Source organism: Diachasmimorpha longicaudata, chromosome 4, assembly GCF_034640455.1.
Source record: "Diachasmimorpha longicaudata isolate KC_UGA_2023 chromosome 4, iyDiaLong2, whole genome shotgun sequence".
Classification (NCBI taxonomy): domain Eukaryota; kingdom Metazoa; phylum Arthropoda; class Insecta; order Hymenoptera; family Braconidae; genus Diachasmimorpha; species Diachasmimorpha longicaudata.
In genome coordinates this window covers 11306786-11334748 of record NC_087228.1, presented here as the reverse complement: position 1 = coordinate 11334748, position 27963 = coordinate 11306786, and the positions used below count along the sequence as shown (strand labels likewise).

Here is a 27963-nt window from a genome sequence, read left to right as displayed (position 1 = left end):
AACTCTCGAACCGTACTTACAAGCTAGCGAATCAACGAGGAAGGGAGCAGCCGACTGTAGGAGCGGGACGAAGCCTTTCTTTTCTCCAGTCAGACGGTACGATGGTAAGACAGAGACAGAGAGAGAAAAAGGTTTTAAAGAAGGTAGGTGGGCTTTGCTATAATACATTATAGGCGTAGGTGGTCAGGTCAGTCTACCCTGTGTGTGAACAACTATCTTCCTGATGCCATCCAAGAATCAGTTATCCTCCTCGTCTAACAACAATGCACAATCAGCCAATTCAATATTATTTCAATTTTCATGTTTTCCATCGGGAAATGTCCATAAAAATTCATTAAAATTTCCTAAAAAAGAGTAGGGTATTTATAAGATATGATAAATTAACAATATTTCACAAATATATAATTCATTGAAATTTCGACTTCTTCAAAAAGAAGTAGGTGAACAGATTTGTACTATTTCATTTCGACAACCATTGTCGGAAAGCCATTGCCCATCGTGAATTACGTCAATTGTTCGATAAATTTTCCTGAACATTTTGCGATGCGACAACGATTCAGAAGAGAAGTCTCAAGACATTTCAAGGATATCAGACTGATTGAACTATGGAAAAGTAGGCTGAAGCGTAATTGTCGTCAGAACCATTGTCAATGGCTGATTGGCTAGAGGAAAAAGGAAAAATGCTTCAATTGCAAATTGACCGACCATCCAGCTGTACACAGGACGGTACTTCGAGAGCGGTTAAGATGTGGCCAAGTTAATGCGGCCGATTATATGACAATAATGCTAGCCCACATGGACTGTACAATAGCTTGCAAGTTGGCCTGCCACGCGATTTAGTTAACTGTTTTCATGTTAATCGCCTCCTGGGAACAACAGCGATTCTCCCATTATATTGGTGTCTTGTTTATAGTCTAAGGACTGTCAAATTTTAGAACATAGCATATAACGTAAGAAGGTTAATAAAACTTGCTCTACATTTTTTTGCACTCTCAAGACAAAGACACCGAGTGATGGACAAAAAGAGGCACAATGATGACTGGATTTAACATACCAAACTTTAATAAAAATTCCATCATTCAATGGCGGAAGGCCATTTCACACAAGCCCGTCCGGACCTGGAAAAAAAAACCTGGTCCAGTTGAACTTGATGACATTGATTTTACAACTCCAGCTCTGCAGCCATCATATATTTCGCATTTCTCCATCCATTCTAGAATCTTCCACCGATTTGCATGTTGAATCGTTTCAGAATTCGTGACGTTGGTCACGTAAATGCAGAATATATGTATTGTAGCACTGCATTTCTTAGGCATACGTGATATTAATGATCATCTTTCTGGTTTGTTTTCTAAGTATTCTTTCCTAATGATACCTGTACTCCATCTGCAGTGACAGACGATATGAAAATTACTTGACATCGTTGCATCGTAATGAACCCTCGACGAAGCTTCCGAAAAAAAAGTACTTCACGCGATTTTACGAGAAGGGGAAAAGTCATTTGAAAATTATAACAAACATTGAAAAGTAATTTATGAGTGAAATAAGATTTATTGAAAAAAATTCTTGCCCAAAATTTTCTAGATAATACTTCAGAGTCATAATTGAACGCATAACTCAAGGAACAAAGAAAAATAATCATAACTATTGAGAAATAAATCACCAACTTCATGGAGAACGTCATTGAAGTTCATAATTTAAATAATAACGTAATTACTCAAATACCAGGGCACAACTTTCTAGGCGTCGTCACCTACATATGCACGACTGCTCAAACCGTCGAAATGAAAAAAAATATATATATATCATCTAATAAGTAATCAGCATTTATGACGACACTGATAAAGTTGCAATGAGATAATCTATGCAATAAAACAGGAAGAATGGCAAAGATTTTATAGAGCTGATGTGTGACCATAGCTGCCAATAATGGTTAGGAATATCTCCTAATGTAGCCACAAAATTACACAACTCATCGTGCAATTGGGGTCAATATTATTACACATTGAGCGATTAATCGCTTGGATCTGACCAGACAAGTTTAGTGGCATCGTCTGCAGCTATCATTCCCCACACCCCAACTGACATCTTGGGTGTGTATCGAGCCCAATCATTACAAGTGTAGAACGTATATCGACTTATCAATTCTATAAATGTAAAACCGGCAGATAGTACGTACCTGAAAAGCAGCGTTAAGATCCATTTACAATACTCTCGTAATATATTTTTAGGTTGAACTTTATTGAGGCAAAAAAATTATGGAAACGTAAATTTCCTCAGGCTGTACAAATACTGAAACATCTTTCACTAACATTTATCATTATCCACATATGTACTGTGAGTTCATTCAAATAGACGTCGTTTCCTTAAATTAATCTATATAGATTAGACATTTGGCTAGAATTCCTTGATTTTTGTTAAGTGTAATGCTTTTCCTAATCCATAGAGGAAAGCCGGCATGTTATGCCGTTTTGAAACCCTGTGGATTTTGTTGCTGCCAATTCCATGTATCGGCACCTGTAAAAAGATAACATCATTCCTCGACAATGTGGCACGAAAGAAGAGTCAATTTTTCGAATTGGAAAAACTGTTACTTAATATACTCACACATGTCATCAATATTTTTTGTGGCAAACCACTTGAGCTCTTTATTTGCAATCGATGCATCCGCATAGCTGGATGCAATGTCGCCAGCTCTGCGTTCAGAAATCTTGAATGCTATTTTTTTGCCAGAGGCTTTCTCGAATGCAGTTATCATTTCTAAAACCGAAAAGCCCTTGCCAGTTCCCAAGTTGACAGCTTTGAAACCCTTGAAATTACTCGTATTTTGACTAATGATGGCTTTTACATGCCCATTGGCCAAATCCATAATGTGGATATAATCTCGAACTCCTGATAAAACGAGACCCTTGGTTATTTCAGTGAAAAGGGAAAGTCACTGGGTTTACGAAATCTATTTTGCTTCCGGTGTTGCCGGAAGACCTTTCAAAATGATAAAACTCACCAGTTCCATCCGGCGTGTCATAATCGTTGCCATAGACGGTCAGCATCTCGCGTTTACCAACGGCCACTTGAGCGATGAATGGCATTAGATTATTTGGGATTCCATTTGGATCCTCACCTATTTGCCCGGATGGATGAGCGCCAACGGGATTAAAATATCTAAGTGATATGACCGACCAATTCTAGGAAAAACAAGTGGATCATTACATTTTCCTACTAAGAGAAATATATTTATGAAAAGCATTTTTCTTCACAACACCTGGGAAATAGATCGAGTAAAATAGGAAGTGATAGAATGAAGAAAAACCTACTTGATCAGATTGACACAGATCCTTGAGAATCTCTTCAACCATAAACTTGGTCTTTCCATAGGGATTAGTGCAGTGCCCAGTCTCCATATCTTCAGTCAAGGGAAGTTCTTTGGGAACTCCATAAACAGTAGCACTGCTCGAGTAAATTAAATTCTTAACCCCATTATCCCTCATCACTTCTAATAAATTGATAGTTCCTCCAACATTGGTTTTGTAATATTCCAATGGTTTTTCGCATGACTCTCCAACGGCTTTCAACGCCGCAAAATGAATGACACATTGGAATTTATGCTGAAGAAAGAACGCTTATAATAATTATTCGCTATTAATTTTAACTTGCAAAAATCCCAACGTTACCTACTCTCTTAAAAATACCCTCTATAGCTGCTTTATTGGTAATATCGCACTCTTCAAAGATTACATTTTTCTTTGCAAGTTTTTCAACCCGTAAAATACATTCCGGTTTATCCGCTTTATCTCCTGCGGGCATAAACATTGTCCATCAGTAATAATGTATAAATTCAAGTTGTAAAGTCGCGCAATGGCGTGAACCGTGGTCTTTACCTTTATACGCATTACCGAGATTATCAATAACCACCACCTCAAAATTTTCATTTAGAAGATCCAGTACTGTGTGAGAACCAATATAACCAGCACCTCCCGTCACCAGTACATTCCATTTGCTCGTCATCTCTTCCAGATATGATATTATTTCTTTCTTGAATTGAATTAACGATATTGCGATCGGATTACCAAGCGTATGCTAGTGAAAAATTTGTTATTGTACTTTGGAGTTAACCTTGACATTAGTGTGCAGTGTATGCACCAGAGTGATGGATTTTCCTTTCTCAGATAGCCCATTGATAAAATATACAAGTGGACAAATTATTAATGAAACGTTAATAGAACATTAATGGGGCATTTCGAGTCAACTCGGAAACCGTGGCAATAATTAATACTACATTTTTATCATATTCTGGATAAATGTAGAAAATTAAAGATTCAAATAATTTAAAATTATTCATAATATGAACAAAATCGAAAAAGTATTTTGAAAAATTCAATTGACCTTTATAACTAAGCATAGCACAGTTGGTTCAAAATCTTCCAAATATAACATACGTGTCAAAAGTATCTAAGGTTATTATATCTACATGAATAGCTTGTTATATCAATAGATTAGGATTTCAAAGCGATTGAATTATTCTAAATTCTTCCTTTGAACTTTCCCAGAATAATACATACCGATCCAACATTTTTAACAAATAAAACAGAATGTCATTTGAAAAAGGAGCAATTGCATGACCTCTGCGTATATAAATTATGCAAACATAGACTAATTGAAAAAACATAAGTAAGAACAATTTACCAGTAGTAACAGTGGAAGTGACTAAAGTTGTGACGATCCCAGTATACGTGACTAACCTCTCTGGTTGATAATTCGGGGTCGACTGACACGTCTTATCAAGCCGAACGCTACTGATGTCAGCAAATGGTATTTGATCGTTGCATAACGAATGACACGTAGTACATAGACCTAGGCCATTGAGATAAGGGAATTCATTTGCCAAATCTCGGCTAGACTTGAAAGTCCAAAAAATTCCTCATCACTCCAGGTGACACAAATCTTAACCTCAGATTCGCAAGCGAAATGACGTATGCGGTTGATTGGCCAACGTGCCAACTCACTTCCAAATAATCCCCACCCATATCGGTCAAATTCCTTTGACAGTAACTGTCAATATCCATTGATCGTCATTTCGAATTTTCAAACTATGAAAAATAACAGGAAAAATGCAGAAGTAAACCGAGAATGCACCCAAACTGACATCTCCTCTGGCTGATTTACACTCGAAAGGCTTATTGACAATGGATAAAATAACTTTTACGTGCTCTCCCGATAAGTCAGTGCTACCTGGCGATAAAAATCCGGGCAATTCAGGGCGTGCCACCCATTCGTTATTGCGTCATGAGAGAAACTCTTCATTTTTCCCCACTGGAAACAACACTACTACCACAGTTACTATACTGTACTCTCCGCCGCCATTTTATATCTCGCGGAGTAACACTGGCGGAAAGTAGGGCCCCTCGTACTACCACATTTCGGTGTTTGAAATGAGGACTCGAATTTGACTGCGCTCTTTTCAACGACTGTATATATATGTATATATACATATCTATATGGTTCCCGTATTTTGATTTTCCGTCCTTCGTCCATTGTGCTGATTTGTCCAATTGGCGAGGAAACTCTCCGAACTCTTCAAGTTCCCGAAGGCGCAAAGTGCCCTTGGAACTACTTGCACCGAAACCGCACTTGAACGAACTATGGGATGTGGTCATCATGAGCGTCCTACCGCGATCCGGCGAACCTGTTTGTGTTCGTAGACTGACGGCTTGAATTGGAACGCAAGTTGTTTATGGGCTCGATGGCAGTGTGCCCTGCCCAGTTTCCCCGGTGTTAAAAAACAATCAGTGGATAATTAGTTATCGTTAAATTGTTGAATTTGTTGAGTTCATCTCCTCAAACTGGATACACATATTATTGGAGAATACAACGTATCAGAAGCATCTGTGGTGAGTAGCATCGTACCTTTTTTCTTTTTTTTTTCAAAAGGGTTTGTCTCCATTCACACATAACGGCACACTCATCATTCCTTTGATTTTTATTTGATTAATCGCCACATGTCGTTTGAATTTTATTTGTAAGTTCTTTCCCCCGAGTATTAGGTGATTACTCAAAGGTGAAAGTTGACACTTCTTGCAGTTTAGTTCCCTTTTAAGATAAATTTCCACTCATCGTTGGGATTGTTGTTATACCGTGAGGGACAGGTGCTATCGTGAACGTCACTCCCAGTTGTAAAATAAAATATTTTTTTTTTCTTCTGATCAGTGAGGTTGCTCCATTTGTTTGATATGTGGCACACTTCAATTGTGAATTTTATTCAGCCAGGGGATGCTATGAGCACCCAATTCGATTAATTTTCCAAGATTCTTGCAAATTTCGTTGAATTGCTTCAATTAACTGTGATTCATTTGAGATTTGGCCTCATACATTTGGAAATCAATAAACGGTTTGACGTCTGCACCAGCTAAATTTCGTGATGACGTTGAGGATATAGTTAATGGGCCCGTTCTATATGTTGGATTACCAGAAAATCATCAACTGCATGAGTCGTTTGCAAAATCTCTTATTTACATTAGTTGCCTGTTGCACGTGTGATATCGACGTAGTTGATATCGTTCAGGTAGATAACCTTTATGTTGTGCAGTAGCTAAAGGGGATAGATGTGGTGTGTTGCGACAGGTGCCTATGAAAAGTTTTCCATTTGAAAAGGATTTTTCAACTTTTAATTTCCAAAGTTGAGACCCACCGAACACAAGTGCCACTACTCTCTTCCTACAAATAAACTATGTTTGTTGCAAATCTCACATGCTTTTTCATGAAAAAAAAAAATTAGTTTCCGCGAGCCGACAGTTTTAAGAAATATTGGTCGCCTCTGATTCGGTTAAATATTCGCTCTTAACTTATATCAGTCCCATTGTGTCTTTCACATTCTTATCTACGCAATGTTACCAATTTTGTGACACTCATAATGACATATTCATGCGATGACTATTACCTGATAGGGCCATCCACAAATTCAAAAAAAAAAAAAATCTTTGCTAGCATGTTGACCTTACAGTCATGCCAGACAATCCAAATAATTGCCCAATGACCCCAATTAAAACCACTTGTCTGGGATTCGTAATATGAAATAAACGACTAATTTACACCCCTCCCTTGCTCCATAATTCGTAAAATCTGATTTCATTGGATATCATAAAGAGCATTAAGACACGACAGTTGTCGTCCTGTCATTACTTCCAGCAGAGCCATAAGAAAATTGATAAATGATAGTATATTTCAACTACATTGGTTTCTCTGAAAGGAAAATATTCTCTTTCACACACTCCTCTCGTATATTTTTCTTGTGACGAAATTCAAAGTTATAATATTATTTGTCCTGATTCTTTCTTTACCACTGAATGATTATTATACTAAACGGAAATATCGAGCGTGTTTTTATTTATGCTTTATATTGTCGTGGAGTGATGGAGCACGCACAGAATTTTACAGGGCTCGTGGGCGCGAGGGATCGCCTGACTTCTCATTCCATTGTCCGCGGGAGAATAAAAATGTCCATTCACTCGACATTTTTTTTTCTTCATAAAGGATTTCACAAATGTGAAAATGATACGAACCGTCGCGACTATTTGCTAGAAAGGTTTCCTCAATGAATGGTAGGGTTCGATAATCGGCTTATCGAGCACTTCGTCACGACTTGGCTGGTGCCACGACACGATAGGTACTGTAACCCCTGTGGCTTTGATGAGCCCCCGGTCTAACCCAATTGTTGTTCCCCATTCTTAAATTCTCCGTGCAAATTAATGACAATGGGTAACAACAAGTAGGCTCAAAAACAAAAAATTGTAAAAAATTCTTCGAAAATTTAATTACCTGAAATTTTTCTGTATAATAGCACTTGCTATTAAACTAGAGTATGTTACATTGATTGTACCAGGTTCAGGTACTTAAACACCCATATATCAGTGTATATACCGAGAGAAAGGAGAGTATGAAGGTTGCTTACAAAGTCGTGACCATTGTAACAATGAACTTGGGGTATAGCACTTAGCCTGGTCCTAAGAACGGCCCTCTCTCCGAATCATCCAACTGCACTTCCTTTCTTTATTTTTTCTTTGCCATCACTACGTCGTTCATCCAGTGACTTTACACCTGCATTTATGCCTTTATGACAGAATACCCCAATGGTATAATTAAATTTAGAGGTAACATATGGCGAGGGTGTTTTTTTTTTTACTTGTCTTATCACATTAATTTGCATGAAGATTGCTGTATTGATCGTGACAGGAGGGTTGAAAGTCATAAGTTCTTGCACGTTTTCATGTACTTATCTGAGTAGTATTCACAGAGAAAAAATTGTTTTTTTCTTCTCTTTTTTCGAAAATATTAATTCATCCATTTATTTATTTGCATTCACATAAAGCAATACAATTTACATAATTGAAAGGTAAGGAGGATTATTTATGAAATCATTGATACAGCAAATAATTTCTTCAAGTAAAGAAAATAATTTGTCCTCCGTAGATGGTACAGGGAACTACATTGTATTACGTCATTCCATGTGTAAACTCCGCTATAGGTTGATTTGTTAAAGGCCACCGAGTTTAAAAGCAATGGTGACAGCATTCCTAAATTCGAACTCACCATTGATATAATTTAGCCTACTAAACATACAGAATTCACTATTGAATTCCAATTCGATGTATCTATTGAGACATTGATTAAGGCGAAAAAACCCGGAAAGCTCTGGAAAAAATCTGTCGAGTTGAGGAAAAATGTAGGTGATTTTGATTGAATATTTTTCTCCGCGGGGAATGTCAATTGGGGATCAGTTGAAATTACAAGTGGTACAACCGCGGAATAATTAAACACGCGTTGCGCCACGCAATCGCATAATTCCTAAAATTAAAATTTATCCGTGAATCAGCTGACAAGCAACTGACTCATGTAATTGTGTTCTCATCGAGTGGAGAATACAGTGGACTGACTAATACACTTTTTACTCCACTCCCTTCTTTCGTAGCACACTCGATTCAGCGACCGGTTCATTCTTTTCTTTTTCTCTGCATTCAATTCACATCTCAATGTCCGACGAATGAATTTATTTAATTCATCCGCCCACTGGTCGCTCATACCGTGTGCATACATACTGCACCAATGTGACTTGGATAATTGACGTCAATTTAAGTTGTTGTTAGGTGTTGTCGGATTAAAATAGTGTGGATAAATCTTCAAGGGCGGAGTGCTCGATTGCACCGGTGGCGATTGATATTTTTCAAAGAAATGCCTTTACTTATTATTTGAAATAAAAGTATAAAGAGTGGTCATTGGCTGATGAAAGATATTTTGACGTTATGCGGTTCGTTTACCTAAGCACACATACAGGTTGTTGAAAAGCAAGGAAGCATAGGAAGATAGCTGTAGCTAGGGATAGCCGAGCATAAATAAATAATATTTGAAAATGAAAATTAGACTCTTAGAAGTGAGATTAATAGATAGATATATTTATTTTCTCAGTGCACAAAAGCCATTTAAAAAATGCCTGAGGAGCGCAAATCTAGCGCCAGTCCGGCTGACATAATGGCCGAAAATGGTACAAATTCGCCGAGCAAAAGTCCTATTAACAAGGGTAAACTGGCAGTTTCAAAGATCACTCTGCTGGACGGCACAGTCAAAGATTTTTACACCGATGTGAGTTAATTAAATAATATCCCCCGTGTCCCGTGAATATAGATATAGCTCTAATGACTGTACTGATTATAGAGAAAAGCGAAAGGCCAGGAACTCCTCGATCAAATATGCCAGAGTATGAATCTCCTCGAGAAAGATTACTTTGGGCTTGTTTACGAAGATAAACATGATCCCAGAAATTGGTTGGATCTCGACAGAAGAATTGGAAAATTCCTGAAGAATGAGCCCTGGAGCATGAACTTTGAGGTGAAATTCTATCCTCCAGATCCCTCACAACTCCAGGAGGATATAACTCGTTACCAACTGTGTCTTCAAATACGTAATGATATAATTACCGGCCGCCTACCATGTTCATTCGTAACACATGCACTTTTGGGCTCATATTTAGTTCAATCGGAAGTAGGTGATTACGATCCGAAGGAGCACGGTGATAGCGGGGTTGACGATAATGACAGTAATTACATCCCAACATACCTGAAGGACTTCAAATTTGCTCCCAATCAGACGCCTGAGCTCTTCCGAAAAGTCATGGAGTTGCATAAATCGCACAGGGAACAGACGCCAGCTGAAGCGGAGCTTCATTATCTTGAAAACGCCAAAAAATTAGCGATGTATGGAGTTGATCTTCATCCCGCTAAGGACTCTGAAGGAGTTGATATTATGCTAGGTGTTTGTTCTTCCGGTTTACTCGTGCATAGGGACAGATTGAGAATTAATCGTTTCGCATGGCCTAAAATACTCAAAATTTCGTATAAAAGGCACAATTTTTATATTAAAATCAGACCTGGTGAGTTCGAGCAGTACGAATCGACTATTGGCTTCAAATTGGCTAATCATAGAGCAGCTAAAAAATTGTGGAAGGTCTCCGTGGAGCATCACACATTCTTTCGGTAACTATGAATGATTTATTTTTCACGAGGATGTGTCTGTCATTTCAATCCACAGGGGGGGGGGGGAGCATTTTGGAAAAGAGTCGACATAATGCGAGAATTTTTTTTGTAATTTCTAATGAGATGGAAAAATTATGGACGTATCCAAATACAATTACAGCTGTTGTGAGGTAACGCTGTAATTAAATTTTGTGAATTATAGTTACATGTGCAATGAATTATTTTCAGATTGATGAGTCCGGATCCAGTCAAGAAAGTAGGACTTTTACCACATCTAGGCTCACGTTTCCGATACTCCGGTCGAACACACTACGAAACGAGAAAAATACCAATTGAACGACAACCACCTCAATTTGAACGATCACTCAGTGGACGACGTATAACCTCTCGTAGTATGGACGGTAATTTGCCTGCCACTATTTGATAATTTGGGGTCAACAATTAGACAACTTCCATAAACTATTTTTCCCATATTGTTGTAGCCTTAGGTGGAACAAGACCTGTCGAATCATATGGCTCTGAACCCAGTAAGCGTCATACCATGAGCTACGAGCCTGAAATCATTCCCGACATGGAGCACATCGATCAACGGCCTAGTCCCATAAAAAATAAAAAAGACAAGGTGAACATTACTTTTACTGCTACCTTCGCAACTCAAAAGTTATTAGAATAGTATTAGATTGGATTTAGTTTCAATGATTAATTAATTAATAACCATAAATGAGAAATGATTTTCGCCATTCGAAAAATTCGATTCAAATATTTTTAAAATTGTATCGAATGCGGTCTACGCTTTCAAAAGTGACCAATTATTGAAGAATGCCTTGGGAGCACCACAGCAGGTCACATTAATTAATTAATTGTACCGTTGGTGTACGTCGCATGTCGCAATAGGTGCATTTCATGTTGGCGAGAATTTTTATGATTCTTTCTGTTACAAAAAAAAAATCAACAAACAAAACCGTCATTAGAAAATCATCACAGCATTCGTCAGTCGCACATTGCCAAGACTTCTCAGTCATGAAATAATAATTAGGGCAGTTAATCGGTTGTCACAATCAGTATTAATATTTTTCCCTCATAATAATTAACTGACACATAACTAACACCGATAGCTGACTCGAAAAACAAGCGTTGGAACGACCTCGGCAAGCAGTGCCAGTAGCCTGGAGGGTGAATATGACGCGGAGCGGGCCGAAAAGGTATTAAATCATCATTCATTTGGTCCTCCCAAGCAAATATTAATCGTGTAACTGGGCATTGTTGACATTCAGTATTCCTATCGAGATTATTCTCCCGATGCATGCCTGTCAATCATGCTACTATTATCACGATTCTTCCCTCTTTTCCTCAGCTACTTCATTATTTCGTTGAATTTAGAAATTTTACTTTGTGGAAAAAAATGTGATGACTTTGATTGGAAATTTTTATAATTTTAATAGTAGCTGCTCTCGCCTCGCCGTACTGGTTAATAGCTGCAAATGAACCATTTAACTTGATGTCGAATTTTTTTACTACTGTCTCGAATTTTTATGCTTATTAAATTCAGCTATGAGAATGAGGGGTATCTGTATCTTTTTACTCCATGAAATCGTTGAATTAGTCTAGTGTCGTGGTGTAGGATAATTCATCCAGAATTTAACTAAAATTATAAACCTCCCAGCTGAATGTCATCACGTTTTTTTTTTCCACTGGGAAACTTCTATTGAAATTACGGTTCATCAAGCAAAAAAAAAAACAATAGAGTGCGATACTCAAACACATTGTCCAAGTGTGTTAGCTACATTGGCTAAATCTTACATGGGACATAAAGAAACAAATAAAAGTATTGATAATTCCGGCACCATTATTGGGAGCGCAGACCGTTGATATTGAGGCATGCAACGTACGTTAATCGTGTGGAGTTAATGTTTTCTCTTCTATTACACGCTTTCTGCGAAAGTCAGTTCTTTGTAAATATAGAAATCTGAAAATTGCATTGATAAGAGATACAACTAATTCGAGCTTGGGCTTAGTCATGTCAGTAGGTTTTACAACTTTGTCGCGTGCATGAAATCGCTTATATTATTTTCTTCTTTTTTGTTTTGTTTTTTATTCCATTGTAGAAGCCAATTGGTGGTATTGCCGTATTGCCACCGGGTGGCCACACGAAAAAATCCAAGAACAAGCAAAATGAGAACGAAAAAGAGAATCACAATGACCTTAATACTTCTGATTTGATAAACGACGGTACATCTGTCGATGAAAAATCATTGAGTAATAAGAAGAGCGGGAAAAAAGACAAAGATACTCCGGAGAAACGTGATGGGGATAAAAAGGAGAAGATCAAGGTGAGTATTTAATATTCCATAGATATCTTCAACTTGGGTATTGGTTTGATTCCATTATACTTGAGCGAAATTCTCTATCATTTGTTGAACCCAAGTATTTGAATTGTGAATTTAGAAAAGTCTTGTAGATAATTGTGAATGTAGATTGAAAAATTGCGAATTGAAACTCCTCCGAGTATTTGTTCATAACAGTTATATTTAGACGTAGCATGTACTGCACGTGTTTTATTTATTTCGGAAGATTCCTGTCGGTGGTTTTCTCTTTGGAAAACGTGACAAGGAGCCAAAAAACAAGAAGCAGAAGAAAATTAAGGAATTGGATGATTCCATCGATCCGAGTGACGAGTCAAACTTGTCAGTTTCATCACGGCAACCTCAGCCTGTTGAACCAATGCACTCCCCTGAATCACCAACTCCTCCTGGTTACACAAAACCCTACAATTATGTGGAAAATGAAACAGCGCCAACGAAAAAACCATACACCCCTCACGGTTTCACATATGAGGACAGATCGACCTCGCCTTCAGGCGCAAAAGAGCCCCAATCTCCAACGTCTGCCAGTAAGAGGGCAACGGGTCTGGCGTTCAATTACGCACCCGGTGAAGCTCAAAAGCTTGCTGAATCGGCTGAGAAACGAAAAACTAAAGAGGCTATAGGAAATAAAACCCCGCCACCACTTCCAACAACTCTACCTGGTTTGAAAACCCCAGGAATTAATTACGTCGAATCGGCTGGCCTGAAAGAACAGCAAAAGGCTGTAGGGCCTTTACTAGACCCCAGTCAAAAAGCCTCAGCAGCCTTGATCGCTAGTGAACAGCAAGGGGATATTGCAGCCTCACAACCAGGTGTTATAATCCCATCGACTCTTGAAAAACAGTCACAGTACTGGGTATTACCACTCCCCGATGGAGCAGTCATAGTTGGAGGATTAATTTACGCCACGGCAAAGGGTAAACCTCATGATCAAAATTCCCTAGGTCCTGAAGGCAATAAAATAATAGACGGTATAGTCTGCGGTAAGGATGGAAAGCCTCTGAAGAAAGCTGACTTCGGCCCCCAGAGTATCCATATTGCGAATGGTCTTGTTGTAGGAAAAGACGGAAAACACCTGAATCAACCTGGTATCGGTACAAATTACCATTCAATCGAGAATGGAGTTATTTACGGGGCAAATCATCGACCGCTTAATCAAAGTTCCCTGGGTCCTGAATATTGTCTGATAAAGGAAGGAAGAGTCGTCGGTAAAAATGGAAAGCCAATAAGCCTCGATAAACTCGGTGCTGATGGCAGTTCCCTCAAGGATGGCTTGATATTTTCCAATAATGATAAACCACTGACTCAGGGCTCTTATGGTACAGAGGGCTGTTACATTGTCGGTGGTATTGTCTGCGCCCAGAATGGCAAGTCAATCAATCAAATGGCACTTCTACCGGATACAACGTATATTGCCAATGGTTTGATCTATGGGCGGGACAGTAAACCATTAGCCACTGGTGATATTGGATACGATGGTAATTACATAAATGAGGGTAAAGTTTACAATAAGGATGGACAACTGGTGAAGAATGAGACCTTCAATTCGGAGGGCTCGTTCATAAAAGAGGGTATTGTCTACAATAAAGAGGGAAAACTCCTGAATCAGGGCTCTCTGCTGCCCAATGGTGCACACCTTAAGGATGGAAAGATTGTCGGTATTGATGGAAAAAACATAAAACATGCGTTTTACCAGAGTGACGGGAGCTTCGTGAAAGATGGAATTATTTATGGAAAAGACGGCAGGCCCCTCAATAGAATTCCATTGATTGCTGACGGTAGTTCTGTGAAGGAGGGAATTATTTACGATAGAAATGGAAAACATCTGAACCAGAATCTTTTCAAGCCTGACAGCATTGTCATCCGTGAGGGAGTGATTTGTGGTGCTGGAGTTAGACCCCTTGCACAGGGATTTCTCGGTGATAATTTCATTATCAAGGATGGAACTGTTCTGGGCAGGGACGGGAAACCCTTGAAGCAAGAGTCTTTTGGTTCCAACGGAAGTTCCATCAAAAAGGGCGTGGTTTTCGGTAAGAACGGAAAGCCACTGAATCAAGACTCACTTGTGCCAGATGGAGCATCCATCAAAGATGGAAAAGTGTGCAATAAGGATGGCAAACCCATCAAATCTTGTTTCTTCAAGTCGGACGGAAGTTTCGTAAAAGATGGTCAGATTTACGGAAAGGATGGGAAACTATTGAATCTAAGCTCTTCTCTACCGGTCGACTGTTACATTCAGAATGGTGTAGTCTTCGATCACACTGGGAAAGCCCTGACAAGCAGCATCTTTAGGGCTGATGGTTCTTATGTATCCGCTGGTCTCATTCATGACACAAAAGGAGATATCGTGAGAGAAGGAGTCTTCGGACCGGACGGCAATAAAATCAAAGATGGCTTAATTATCGGAAGAGATGGCAAACCACTGACTCAGGATGACAGAGGCCCGGACAATCTCGCTGTTCTCGAAGGAAAAATTGTGGATGTCAGTGGAGCACCAAAGAATTTAGCTTCTCTCGTACCCGATGGCTGCTACATTCGCGACGGTGTTGTTTATGACGCTAATGAAAAACCTCTGAAACAGGGGGCCTTCAGGCCGGATGGGGCATACATTCGTGATGGATTAATTTACAATTGGGGAGGTTCTCTTTTCAATGCCGGTGGCCAACTGCCTCATGATTATTATGTTCATCAAGGAAGGATCTATGGTAAAGACGGCAAACCACTCAATCACAGCGCTTTCGGGGCTGATGGCTCTTGTGTACAGAATGGTTTCGTTTATAATAAAGATATGGAACCACTGAATCACGGTATATTTGGTAACGAGGGAGGATATATTCAGGATGGGGCCATTTATGCTCCAGACGGAAAGCCATTAAATAAGAAACAGACGACTATAATCACAATCAGTCTAGTGCGCTACGGATTGATGTATGGAGGGGATGGAAAACCCATCGCATTCGCACCGTTTGACAACTCTGGCAATACCATTAAGAATGGTCGAATATACGAAAAAAATGGAAAACCCATGAATATGGAATCTCTGGGCTCTTCTGGGCAATCCATCAAAAATGGTCTCATCGTCGGCTCCAACGGCAAGCCTGTCACTCAAGGACCATTGAAACCAGAAACCAATTTTGTTAAAAATGGAAGAGTATACTCTGCCGACGATCAACCCCTAACGCAGGAAGCCTTTGGTCCTGAGGGTCTTAAGGTGAAGGAAGGGGTTATCGTCGAGAGAACTGGAAGGCCGTTAAAACAGGCATCCTTTGACAACGAGGGAAATTACGTGAAGGATGGGCTGATTTATAACAGCGCTGGCAAACCGCTTGAAAAACGTTACACGGTGACGACCATTACAATTGTTAAGAGAGGACTTGTTTATAATAACATGGGAAAACCGGTAGAGCATGAGGTGTTTGGAGATGATGGAAGTTACATCAAAGATGGACGAGTCTATGGTCCGGATAATAAACTGTTAAATCAGGAGATTTATGGGGAAGATGGTGGATATATTAAGGAGGGGATGATTTACGCTAAGTCTGGTCAACTATTGGACCGGGATATATCGCCAGTCGACACAATGACGCCAAAAGTTTCAACGTTGTCGAAAATTAAGAAGACTCTAGTACCCGCTAGTACTCCAACAATCGTCAAAACAACAACCAAACAGTCTGTTGTCAAGGATCAAGAGGGATTGACGCAGAATATCGAGGAGAAAATTGAAGATCTCACACCCGGGGGTACTGGACAAGTCACGGTTAATACACAAGTCAATAAGGTAATCTATGTTGTTACACGTATGAAAAAAAAAATTACTTAAATATTAGAGCGCATTTGTTGAGAGATTCTATTATTATTATTATTATTTTAATAGAAATGCAATAGAGTTTCCCAACGACAGCCATAGGTATTTCTGTAATTTCTTTTCACACGTAAATTCTCTTTGGTAGTCATTCGATCCTAGTGTATATTTCTCAACTTTTCAATGTTGGTTTGTTAAATATTTTTTAACGTTGCAACAGTGATAATTTGAAATAGCTCTTAGTTACTTGTTCCATACATTAGTCCAATAGTAGTTGTGTATGTAGGCAGATGCACAAGATGATGGTAGAGCTCCGTACATGACTGCTACGGCCGTAACAACTCGTACAGCAACAATGCATGAAGATCTTGAGAAAAATCAAAAAACAAGTCAGGTTTGTATTACTCTCATTGTGAACCATTTTCTTCTATTACTGAGATTGTTTTTGTGTTATAATTTTTTTTTAACGACAATATCACACGATAGGTTGAGGAAAAGACAGTAGCACACACAACTGCGACAAGTGCCACAAGACAAGAGCAACGGGTTGTCACTCAGGAAGTTAAGACCACGAGTCACGTACTCACTGGAGAACAGGTAAAATTTGGAGAATTTACGCAGTTCAAGGTCAAGTTGTAAAATTCATTTTCACTATTTGTAATATGTGTGTAGGACGCACACTAGGAAAATGCTATCATAACAAACTCATTGCAAGGAGTTTAATTTGCTAATGTAATTTTAATTTTACTTTGCTAATTAAAGACGTAACAACAATCATGAATATTTATACACACTTTTCATATTCAAATCGTATTTTATTTATTCATTATTATGAATATTCGTTGTCATTCATAAAGCACAGTCATTATTGGTTTTAATTAATGCTGATGTCATATAATTTTTCATCATCGGTAATAATGAATTTTGGCTTTGGCTAACACGTTGCATGGCGTAGCTGTTCGGACGACGTATGAGTACATCGAGCACGAGCAGCGGTGATTCAGGTACCCCAATTGACCTTGACGACGATCAGCAGGCTTTCTACAATCAGTATTATCAGGTAAACCATCGAAAGCCTCATCAATTTAAAAAAATCATTATCGAATGGGCAAAGGGTGCGTAAGTGTACAGTTGGTGGTGGAAGAGGATAATATTTATTCACTTAATAATATTACACTTTTCCAGGTAAATCGAGTGTTTAACACATTGTCAATGCTCGCGTTTCGCATGTAGTGTCAGATGTCAAATTACTGATACGCCACAAAATCCGTTGTAACATTTGTAAATGCATGAAGCTGATTTTTTATACATTATTGTTGCTATTGTCGTAAAGTTAAGATGAACCGTAAGGCTTAAAGAAAAATTCTCCCAATTCAACGTCAATAATACACATGGAACTTCAGAATTCTTTTACTTCGTACAGAAGGAAAATTTTATCAATAAAAATTATTTCCAAAATGCGTGATTAATTTTTTGCAATTGTTAATTGTCAGGGAGATGCAGGCGCCGTAGCAACTGAGACTCAAATATTTTCGAGTCAGCCAACAAGCAATGTGACAACGACAAGTACAGTACCTCTCGTTGCCACAGAAACGAGAAAAGTTGCACTGGAAAACGACGATGGTAGTTACACTGTAAGTGGTGAGATTGTGAGTTCTCAAACGATTTCAAGCAAAACGAGAACCGTCGAAACTATAACGGTGAGTTTTTTTTTTTTTTTTTTCAAATCATGCCAATACTATTGAATTTTAACCTGACATTTTTTACAGTATAAAACGGAGAAAGACGGTGTAGTCGAGACAAGAATGGAGCAGAAAATAACTATACAATCGGACGGTGACACAGCCGATCACGATCTTGCACTGGAGCAGGCTATTCTTGAGGCAACAAATATGAATCCAGACATGACTGTAGAGAAGATAGAAATTCAAAAGACATCCCAATAATAGGTTTGGTAAAAAAAAATGATTGTACTGAGTTCGGAAACAAGCCCTGTTTACAAGGTAAAATTATTTCCTCAATTTGAAAATCATCTCGTAAATTCAAATTACATATAATAATAATGGATAAAATCGGCTGATGATATTGACAACTGTACTCATCGAATGTTGTTTATCGTATCTATATTTCAAATTGAAATTTACGATTGAATTATCTTTAATATAATTAATGGCTCCTGTTTGTTATGACATTTTAATTTCAAGAGTTTAATGCAGATTAAACTTGGTGCAACAAATCAATTCAATGCATGTAGCGCAATAATGCGCTTCGATTAAATGGAGAAAATGATGAATGTTGCTTCACTCCGGAAATCCTCTGTATAGTATGATTTTAACGTTTGGTTTTAATTCTCTGTTCACTAGCGGATACGATTGAACAATGAATATATAAAATTATAAATAAATATATTATATTATATTGAATACAAGAGAAAGAATTTGAGGTGTCAGGAGTATGGATAAATATATAAATAGTTTGAAGGGTCAAAGTCATCGCGTTTTCATGAGACCAGCGGCGAGGTGGTTACTCCATCAAATATGGTACTACCCTAATAATCAGTAAAAGAAATTGAAATAATGAAATTAAAAAAATTGAAACACATCGGTTGAAACGTGCAGGTTTTGTCAATTCAAACACTACATATTAATAATTTAATAACGATTAATTATAGATTATATTACCAAGAGCAGATTTGCATTGGTCAGCGTATATGTCTAAATCTAGCTGTAGCTTGTGTAGTCATAGGGAGTACGTGGGCGTAGGAGGATGTACAATTTTTGTTTCTTATTCTCACTAAATTATCCCTCCAACGTTATTCTTCATTAACTAATAAATATGTATTAATTTTATACACAATTTTTTTTTCATTCGGCAGCAACGATGTTTCCTTTTTATTCAGATGATCTATTGCACAACCATTGATCGAGAACTGTAAGAATTTATTAATGGCTTATCAACACTTGGATTGTATTTGTGCCACCGCACATAATAGAAAAAAAAATAGTAATAACGCGCGAAGATATGAAGCCATGCGTTCGATCAAATCATTTATTTTTCTACTTTTACATAATTGTAGTCCCCTCGAAGTATGAAGTGTTTTTGTTTAATAGTCAATAATTTATTCGAGTTTTCCATTGACCCTTTTTCAATGCATGCACGCACTCATTTTCCATGGTTTTTTAAATTCCACGCTTGTAGTAAGCAACCTTGTGTATTATATCCATATAATTATATCTTATCTTATTTAAAAAGCAGGAAAATCGAATTTTTGTATCAGAAGGTTATGAGTGATTGTCCGCAGCATTTTTATCATTTGCATTTTAGCAATTCTCGTCCTATTATTAAACAGTGGTATAACAACGGTATTAACAATAATCCAAAATTTAAGGGTAATTATATCCCTGGGGAATAAATTAATTATTAATTATATAGACACGAGCACACTGATTGTAATTGTCAAAATACGAAAGTGAATTAAACATTATTTGTGAATTTTTATATTGAGTTACTGTAACTTCTGTTATGATGTGTATGTCAGAGTGGAACGACGGGCTAATCATAAGATGTGTTCAAAATCACTTTTCCCAGCAGCATAATAATATATAATAACAAAATACATTTGAGAATTTACTTTATTTCGGCTAGCGTGAATTTCATTCTTAATATGTTGTTGTTATTGGTGGAAATCCCGCGCTGTCGATGATTTTTGAAATTCTTCGCGGCTGTTGTTTCGTTATGGATGTTCCTTTCCACAGGGGACGGGGAGTCAGGTGATTATGTCTCTTTCCATGGATTGCTGATACTAGATTGTAATTAAAATTCATTCACGGAGCCAATGTATAAAGGAAAAACATTTTTTTTTTGAAATTATTGAAAATTCATGATTTTGAAGATCATAAAATTGTCTCCCCTAAATATCAATGAATCACAAATAGCATATGAAAAGTTCCGGAAAAATTACCCACTCTAAATTTCTTTTTAAATAAAAAATAATATAATTACTGCATTTCCAAGAAGGAAATAGCTGAGACTCCATCTCTCCACAAACTGTCGATGTACTTATTGATAATTTTGGTCCCGGTTGTTGTTGCAAAATAGCTCGCGATACAGATCGTTTAAATGCCGGAGGCAGATTTAATGAAGCTGAAATGTTTGAAATAACAAAAGTATATTATTGGAAAAACAAATGGCAAATAAATGGAGGAAATGAAAATACTTGTTATATCATCACTCAGGGACAGTTTTGGTCCACATTTCTCGAGTCTCAGTTGCATAGCCTCCTTGAATTTACTCAAGAACCGTCGGGTAGCATCTGTTACGATTTTTCCATCTAAATACTCTTCATGCAATTGTTGAACAGATGAGTTGACTTTATCCTTCGTTATTGCAATATTGGCCATAAAAAGCTTGAAAATTTACCTAAGGAATTGCTGTGAGCAATGACATTCTCGCGGTACCGATAGCTCTGTCTTATGGGATTCCCCTGAAGAAGTAGGCGATTCAACAAGGGCAGAGTCACTACAGTTTCAGTCAAATCTCTCATGTCTTCTATTTTATTGTCTCTTACATCCAAATATTCCAATTTCAGGAAGTGACTCAATTGTTTCAGTGAATTTAATTTATTGCTCGCTATGTTGAGAACCTTCAGACGATTCTAAAGCCAAAATTCAATTAGTGATGTAATGTTTTTTGCTCCATTTATTTTAATCACTTACCGATAACGCCTTCAAACTTCTCGGATCAAAAACCAAGCATTCTCCAACATTAAGTTTCTGATTATCAATATGCAATTCCAATAAATTATCCAACGCCTCTAAACCCTGTACAATATTAATGGCATTGTGTCCTAGATATAAACTCCTCAAGTTTCTGACACTCTGCAGATTCTCAATTTTCATAATATTGTTGTGTTGAAGATATAAATGTGTCAAATTACTGGCAAAATCCAAATTTTCTATTTTTTCAATGCAGTTATTCTGCATGTAAATAACCCGTAAATTTTTGCACCCGGAGAAATTGCCCTGATAAGAAAATGTCATGAATTTTACTGTAATAATGTAAATGTGATTGTTACTCACGATTGCTTCTATCAATTTGTCATTCATAAAAAGATGGGTGATTTTCCGTAAATAATTCTTGGAGACTCCTTTCGTCAGCGACTTCAAGGATTGCGTTCGCACGCATTCCTTCTCGACAAATGCAGTCGTCAGCAACACCATTATCCTAACACCATTTAAAAATTGTGAATCACACGAAATCCAATTTTGTCATCCACCTATCTGCCGGCATTGGATCACATGTATTGATCAAACAAATGCGCAGTTCACCGACTTGTTTTGTTATTTTTGAGAGCCCCGAGGGTTGAGAAAAAAAAATGCATCAAACAAGTTGTATAATATTTTATTATTATTATTATAAGTTTTCGTGTACATGAATCGTGAATTCTTGAAACAAGGCACTCTCACTTATTTGTACATTAATCCAGTAAAAATGGGCTGCTGTAAATAGTTGTATAGATGCTTACAAAAATCACATTGGTGATGGTCTGCTATGAACCCACGTGGCCTCTCATGATTATCATTTTTTATATCAGTAATTCCTTCAATAAACCAGGAATTTTGACTTTTACTAAATAAATAATGATAAATCGTAAATTGCTGTGATTCTATCAGTAAATCATTTACGGAGATGATTATCTCGATTATAAATGAAAATAATAATTCTACGTACAAACAGAAATATATTTTCTTCCACGTATTTACACTGAATTTATAAATGACCTCAGTCTTTTTGGAGTGATTAAATCCTACAATTACCCCTAGTAAGAGGTGTTACAACTTGATATTCCCATTTTTGAGATCGTTGTACGCTAATGCTGTGATAATGCCATGACTCTGACTATAATTATTGAGTGTACGGATGGTCCTCTGATTAGTAACTTGTTTCTGTATGGCACTGTGCCTGAGATGACTCTTGAGCGTTTGACTACGTGTGAGCTTCAACCCTTCTATAATTGTTTCGCTTAGATTTGTACGACGAGCAACTGCCGATCGCGTTTGCATTGGCATCGTTTGATTGAGATAGTTCTGAATAACTTGACTCTGCGATGAATTTCCAATCGATGTTGGACCACTTGATGCAAAGTGTTTTGTTATATTATTTGGCATCTTCGTGATTAAATAATTATCAGTGTGACTGATTAGGCTGTCCTGATTTGGTCGTTTTGCCAATGAATTTTTAGATGGTATATTTTTTGGGGGGTTTCTATTTGCCGGAGGGGGCTTCGTTCCTCTCCTCAATTTCGGCTGACTTGGAGCAGCACTCCATCTATGGTGTCCACGGATCTGAAATATTTACATTGCAACTTCAATGTAATTTTAGATTGAAAATGGAATTCGCTTGTGAGAATAAATTTTCCCGAAACATCTAATATTCACTATGGTGTTTCGTGCAAACGAAAAATTGACATTTTCACATTTTATCTTCAGAAATTACGATACCTAAAGATATCCCACATGGCAAGTAGCCTGCAACGATATAATTACGATTTATACCACCTCCACCTTGCAATAGATATTTTTTAATATAAATTTTCACTGTTTATCGACTCACCACATCTGCTTGATCCGATTGAAAGGATCTCTGAGATTTATTATTAAGCTGCTGCTGCTGTTGTTGTTGTTGGGGCTGAGTGAGGCATTGGCAGCTCTTAGCATGACCCGCAGGTAAATTCCGGAAATTGCCGTTAATCAAGTTATGAGCATACTGAGAAATGATGTTCTTTCCTGTGTTTGTTTGTTATAACAGAGAACTTTAAGTATTAATATGGGAAGTGACCATAGGTAAAATATTAAAATTTATACTCAATCACCTTCTACATGAGAATTTTTCATGGTATCCCTCCTCTCCTTATCCCTCCGCAAATCGTCACTGGATGTGTGAAAAGTACTCTTCGGCAATACCTCTCGTGGAGCTACATTTGTAGAGTCCTTCCTTACGTGCTCAGACAGTCGACGAATTCTAGTCTTCGATCTGCGAAAAAAATTGTATTTTATCCTACAGAAAAAAAATTACTAATTTTTTTCCTCACATATTTTTACTCTTCCGATGTTTCTCGTCCATCATTGTGTAGAGTTTATTCCTGTATTCATCGACGGAGAGTTGAACGTCATCGCGAAGTGGCGGTATTACACTTGCACCGCGCTCAGGTTCGTAAGCGCGATGATGGAAGCTGGGCGAGAAAAAAGCATGGGTGAAGGCAATTTTATTTCTTAGCATAAAAAATAAATCACTCACTCAGCAACATACGGATGTTCTAGAGCTTCGACTGCTGTTAGCCGGTGATTTGGATTGAACACAATAAGACTATTTATCAGATCTACCGCGCTGTCAGAAAAATTCATAAACAGCTCGTGTAGACTTCGATGAGGTACATTGGGAGTTTTTTCTAGGAGATTTGTTCCGTAACCCGCGCTCACTGACGCTATATCTGAAGAATACCATTGTTATTACTATCTTCTAAGGATTAGAGAAAATTTTGCATTCTGTTGGCAAATTTATCGTTTGAAAAAAAAACCAGTATATTATGAATTAACCTTCTGGTGTGGGTGGTGCTAAAGTAGCCATGATTCGCTCGACTTGATTAATTGTTGAAGATCCAGGGAATAATGGTTTTTCGAGTAGCATTTCTCCAAGAATACACCCCAGTGACCACATATCAATACCTTTTGTGTACCTGAATAAAAAAGCAGAAGAAAATAAATAAATTGCAACGAAAATGTCATGGAAAGGAGGATAGAAGTATGTATTTGACGACAGTGTTACCTTCGCGAAGCAATGAGAATCTCCGGTGCACGGTACCACCTCGTGGCAACGTAGTCCGTCAACGTGGGATCGCTCCCCGTCTCACCATCGCCTTCCCCAATTTGTGTCACGGATCGCGCTAGACCGAAGTCAGCAATTTTGCAGTGACATTGAGCATTGAGGAGGATATTAGAGGGCTGCAAGAGAAGTGAGCATATTTCCAATAAAACATTGTCAAGGTAAATTCCGGACAGATTACCCAAACCATTGTTACTAATTCAGAATCTTATTAAAAAACGGAATGAACTAAAAGATTAACAATGACAAAAAGTGTGGGAATTAGTCGACTAGCCTTGTAACTCTGCTTGTCGTTTCTTACGTATTTACTTATAATGAAACTTTTACCTTTAAGTCACGGTGTATAACATTTCCCGAATGAATATACTTGGTCGCTTTGAAAAGTTGATACATTATGTAAACTTTATGAATGTCCTTGAGGATGTTTCCCCGTTTGATGACATTATGCAGGTCCGTTTCTACAAAAAATAATGTTACAAGTCGATCCCAGTGAATGCTCAATTAAAATTATTTCTCCATGACTTTATACCCATGAACTCGAAAACCAAGTAAATATCTCGATCGTTATTAGCCTTGTGTAGGCCAATGAGTTGAATGATATTCTCGTGATTGGAGAAAGACATGAGAAACATTATCTCTCGGAATGTTCTTTGAGCGTCCGTCTGGTTCCTGAAAGCATCGAAGATCTTCTTCACAGCGACCGTCTCCTTGGATCGTTTATCCACAGCTTTCCATACGATTCCATATGCCTATCACAAATAACAGAATAATTTCAAAATAGAGTAATCCATGCAATATTTTTCAGGTCGATAAAATCCATCAAATTTGATGTGTAGCAATTGAGTCACCGCCAAGACACATGTAAACAACACCAGACTTGCTTGGCACCATTGTTTTATCTATATCTCCAAGCACATTATTGTAAAATACGAGGGTATGATGGATGTGTAAGTGTACGTGTTTTCTCGGATAGAAAGCCTATATTTTTTTCATGTGCTTTATAATTTCAATTTTATTCTTCTCTTATGTATTATTTTGTCAAATTTTTAAATTGCATTTTCGACAAAGTACAGGAAGGCCTTGATTTTGTTGAACATTTATAACTGAGCGGCATGACTAAGGGACATGCAACATTTTCATTTTTAAATAATAATGCCTTATGTTCATCATCACCAATGAAAAATTCTGCCTATTTATAATATCAGTCTCCCCGAATGTTTCATGACATTAACTATTTAAACATCCGTGTTAAAAGAATGTCAATTGAATGATCAATTATAACAGCAATAATTTGTATGTAAGCATCACGTAGTGCTTTAGTCTCTATTGACACAAACCTGCCATAAAAATATAATGAATTCTTGGAATTTACCCCTTTTCCGAGCCGCCGAATGATATTGTAATGCTTGGTAACATGATTGTCAATTTCCGCCAATTTCTCTCCACTGCTCTTCCCGGACATAATTACGATAATAGGAAATCTGTGCTAGAGCATAAATCCAAGCTTCCAGATACGAACTCGATGGCACTTGGACGAATAAATTGATGAATAAAATAGTACGGAAAATTTCAACACGAGATGAAGAAGCGCACACTCTCCACGGTACATTCACATTTCTCGTACACATCCGAATGGTTTGAAAGGCAAAAAAAAAACCACCTTGCTTCCCTCAACATTTGACACACCGGTATATCGGTGTGTTTTTATGGAAGTATGAGGCTGGTTGCTTGGTGACTGTTTTCAACAACATTCAGAACACCAATTGTCGCACGATGAAAAAAATTCAATAAAAATCACCAAAAAAAGAAAAAAATATATCTATAAAACTTAACGTAAACATTGGCATACCAACCAAATTAATTATATGTAGTCAGAGTTTTTTTTCATCGAATATTTATTACCCGTTCGCACACTTTGCCCTCGACCATTAAATTATTACAGGTACTATTGAGCGTCCACACTCCAATAAATTAATAACAAGAATAAAGATTTTGTTTATACATATTTATTAATATTTCTCTCACAATATTTCATAGAATAATCCCATTACCAAAATAAACCTCTTTCACTTTCCAACATTGAAAGTCACTGTTTCTACCTGCAATCAAGTTATCTCTGTTTTTAATGGAATAATAAACAGAAAAAAATGCTTCATGGTCCTGAACGATATCAGGAAACGAAATAAAAATTGGAAGTTTTCAACGAGAAGTGAAAGTACGTATGATACTGCCATAAAATAATATATCAGAATATCAGAATGACACTTGAAGAACAAATTTCACATACTCTTCTTACCTCAAGTACACAATGATAACGTGAGTTGGATGATTCAGTCTACTGAATCATTAACATTATATCGACCATTTCCGCCATGAATTTGTCGATGCCCTATCCTTTATTAAATACTCTCAAGATTTATTATTGAATTCATTTTTATATAAAAAGAAAAGAAAGCCTATATCAAATCGATAACATCTTGGACAATCGTGTGTATATAAAACTCTACTTTCTCGGCTGTTGGATGTGGATGGGCCTGGAAGTATGCATAGGACGATCGTCATGAGTTGGAACTGGTTTTTCGTGGAAATGCTGCACAGCCTCTGGGGGAAAATCAGCGTTACCCCTGGAAGGCGCTCCACTGATCATTACGGTTTTTGGAGGACTAGAAACAAATTAAATTGAAATTTTCTTTTTCAATCAAACGATCGATATTAAATAATGTCTTTGGGAGATAAAAGCATGTGAAGAAAATCCCATGCAGGGTATAATTAAAATGTTATTTACATAGCCAATTAAAATTTCCCCTCTTAATGATCCTCAATGGGCATCCTATTTATTTGAGCTTCAATATTCATTCGTCTCTTACGATAGAAATAAAAACAAAGAAATATTTACCTGCCCAATGGCTTGTTGTCCTCACTGTCCTTGCTCGGCTTCGTCTCACGGTCCTCCTTCGGTACCTTGTGCTGGGTTATTCTCATTCCTCCAGCCTTTACTAAAGCCCAAAATCCATGATTGAGAGAGGAAAAGAGTAATCTAATTATTAAAATGAGCGTAGAGTGTACAAACCTGCTGGCGGGTGGCCAGCCTTGAGTTTACACTCTTCCAAGCTCGACATTTTTTTCAACAGTAAAATTCAATCACTCAACAACAATATGCTACGATAAACGCGTACTCTCACAATCAACAGATATTAGTGTAATGACGCAGTAGGAGGCGAATACGGTGTATCATAACAGCCGCCAATTGCTTTTCGGTGTCTAAACTTTCAACCAAAACACTGGATTATCGATCGGTCATGTATACTCTCATTCACAGAATTAAAGTCACGTGGTTATGACGCCATGTCACTTCCGTTGAGAGCCTCGTACCTCGTACTCAAACTGTACATAACGT

General features: G+C 37.6%; 5 protein-coding genes across 10 annotated transcripts; 1 reads left to right on the top strand and 4 right to left on the bottom strand.

Annotated features, from left to right (window-relative positions):
- Positions 1–4: 4 nt before the first annotated feature.
- Positions 5–20183, top strand: LOC135161783 (uncharacterized). Of its 4 annotated transcripts, none has more exons than XM_064119681.1 (13): positions 5–143; positions 9457–9630; positions 9703–10520; positions 10749–10921; positions 11003–11142; positions 11636–11722; positions 12626–12850; positions 13092–16661; positions 16972–17079; positions 17172–17282; positions 17641–17745; positions 18179–18385; positions 18455–20183. In XM_064119681.1, exons 2-13 carry the CDS (start codon positions 9478–9480, stop codon positions 18629–18631), a joined length of 5874 nt encoding a protein of 1957 aa, XP_063975751.1. In that variant the 5' UTR covers positions 5–143; positions 9457–9477; the 3' UTR covers positions 18632–20183. The 4 variants fall into 4 exon arrangements, with proteins under 4 accessions (XP_063975751.1, XP_063975750.1, XP_063975752.1 ...); XM_064119680.1 differs by lacking the exon at positions 5–143 and adding an exon at positions 5415–5888; XM_064119682.1 differs by lacking the exons at positions 5–143; positions 11636–11722 and adding an exon at positions 5415–5888.
- Positions 2221–5211, bottom strand: LOC135161127 (UDP-glucose 4-epimerase). Of its 3 annotated transcripts, none has more exons than XM_064118425.1 (7): positions 4684–5211; positions 3879–4077; positions 3676–3794; positions 3315–3605; positions 3005–3185; positions 2608–2892; positions 2221–2517 (listed from the first exon to the last, which is right to left on the bottom strand). In XM_064118425.1, exons 2-7 carry the CDS (start codon positions 4003–4005, stop codon positions 2462–2464), a joined length of 1059 nt encoding a protein of 352 aa, XP_063974495.1. In that variant the 5' UTR covers positions 4006–4077; positions 4684–5211; the 3' UTR covers positions 2221–2461. The 3 variants fall into 3 exon arrangements, with proteins under 3 accessions (XP_063974495.1, XP_063974498.1, XP_063974496.1); XM_064118428.1 differs by having other exon boundaries at positions 3879–4032; XM_064118426.1 differs by having other exon boundaries at positions 4560–4684.
- Positions 19917–21991, bottom strand: LOC135161126 (protein phosphatase 1 regulatory subunit 42-like). Its single transcript, XM_064118424.1, has 6 exons — positions 21764–21991; positions 21401–21706; positions 21105–21339; positions 20902–21024; positions 20688–20828; positions 19917–20487 (listed from the first exon to the last, which is right to left on the bottom strand). Exons 1-6 carry the CDS (start codon positions 21902–21904, stop codon positions 20345–20347), a joined length of 1089 nt encoding a protein of 362 aa, XP_063974494.1. The 5' UTR covers positions 21905–21991; the 3' UTR covers positions 19917–20344.
- Positions 21992–22069: 78 nt separating this feature from the next.
- On the bottom strand, positions 22070–26270 carry LOC135161801 (extracellular signal-regulated kinase 2-like). Its single transcript, XM_064119721.1, has 10 exons — positions 25939–26270; positions 25096–25315; positions 24894–25024; positions 24510–24685; positions 24281–24420; positions 23982–24174; positions 23776–23916; positions 23557–23717; positions 23298–23470; positions 22070–23029 (listed from the first exon to the last, which is right to left on the bottom strand). The coding sequence occupies exons 1-10, from the start codon at positions 26026–26028 to the stop codon at positions 22517–22519; spliced, it is 1938 nt and encodes a 645-aa protein (XP_063975791.1). The 5' UTR covers positions 26029–26270; the 3' UTR covers positions 22070–22516.
- A 286-nt stretch (positions 26271–26556) lies between these two features.
- LOC135161152 (death-associated protein 1) lies at positions 26557–27838 on the bottom strand. The gene is made up of 3 exons (XM_064118468.1): positions 27637–27838; positions 27463–27562; positions 26557–27229 (listed from the first exon to the last, which is right to left on the bottom strand). The coding sequence occupies exons 1-3, from the start codon at positions 27683–27685 to the stop codon at positions 27070–27072; spliced, it is 309 nt and encodes a 102-aa protein (XP_063974538.1). The 5' UTR covers positions 27686–27838; the 3' UTR covers positions 26557–27069.
- Positions 27839–27963: the final 125 nt, after the last annotated feature.

Bases quoted from the DNA above. Each gene is read 5' to 3' on its own strand.
- LOC135161127 (XM_064118425.1), bottom strand. From the start codon at position 4,005: ATGACGAGCAAATGGAATGTACTGGTGACGGGAGGTGCTGGTTATATT. The intron at 2,893-3,004 runs GTGAGTTTTATC...TCGTTTTATCAG, and splicing joins TGACACGCCGGATGGAACTG to GAGTTCGAGATTATATCCAC. The intron at 2,518-2,607 runs GTGAGTATATTA...ATCTTTTTACAG, and splicing joins AAAAAATATTGATGACATGT to GTGCCGATACATGGAATTGG.
- LOC135161783 (XM_064119681.1), top strand. From the start codon at position 9,478: ATGCCTGAGGAGCGCAAATCTAGCGCCAGTCCGGCTGACATAATGGCC. The intron at 12,851-13,091 runs GTGAGTATTTAA...TTATTTCGGAAG, and splicing joins ATAAAAAGGAGAAGATCAAG to ATTCCTGTCGGTGGTTTTCT. The intron at 18,386-18,454 runs GTGAGTTTTTTT...CATTTTTTACAG, and splicing joins GAACCGTCGAAACTATAACG to TATAAAACGGAGAAAGACGG.
- LOC135161126 (XM_064118424.1), bottom strand. From the start codon at position 21,904: ATGGTGTTGCTGACGACTGCATTTGTCGAGAAGGAATGCGTGCGAACG. The intron at 21,340-21,400 runs GTAAGTGATTAA...TTTTGGCTTTAG, and splicing joins GAAGTTTGAAGGCGTTATCG to AATCGTCTGAAGGTTCTCAA. The intron at 20,829-20,901 runs GTATTTTCATTT...CAAACATTTCAG, and splicing joins CCTGAGTGATGATATAACAA to CTTCATTAAATCTGCCTCCG.
- LOC135161801 (XM_064119721.1), bottom strand. From the start codon at position 26,028: ATGTCCGGGAAGAGCAGTGGAGAGAAATTGGCGGAAATTGACAATCAT. The intron at 24,686-24,893 runs GTAAAAGTTTCA...CTTCTCTTGCAG, and splicing joins TTATACACCGTGACTTAAAG to CCCTCTAATATCCTCCTCAA. The intron at 24,175-24,280 runs GTTAATTCATAA...GGTATTCTTCAG, and splicing joins AGCACCACCCACACCAGAAG to ATATAGCGTCAGTGAGCGCG.
- LOC135161152 (XM_064118468.1), bottom strand. From the start codon at position 27,685: ATGTCGAGCTTGGAAGAGTGTAAACTCAAGGCTGGCCACCCGCCAGCA. The intron at 27,563-27,636 runs GTTTGTACACTC...TTTGGGCTTTAG, and splicing joins GGCTGGCCACCCGCCAGCAG to TAAAGGCTGGAGGAATGAGA. The intron at 27,230-27,462 runs GTAAATATTTCT...ATTTGTTTCTAG, and splicing joins GACAACAAGCCATTGGGCAG to TCCTCCAAAAACCGTAATGA.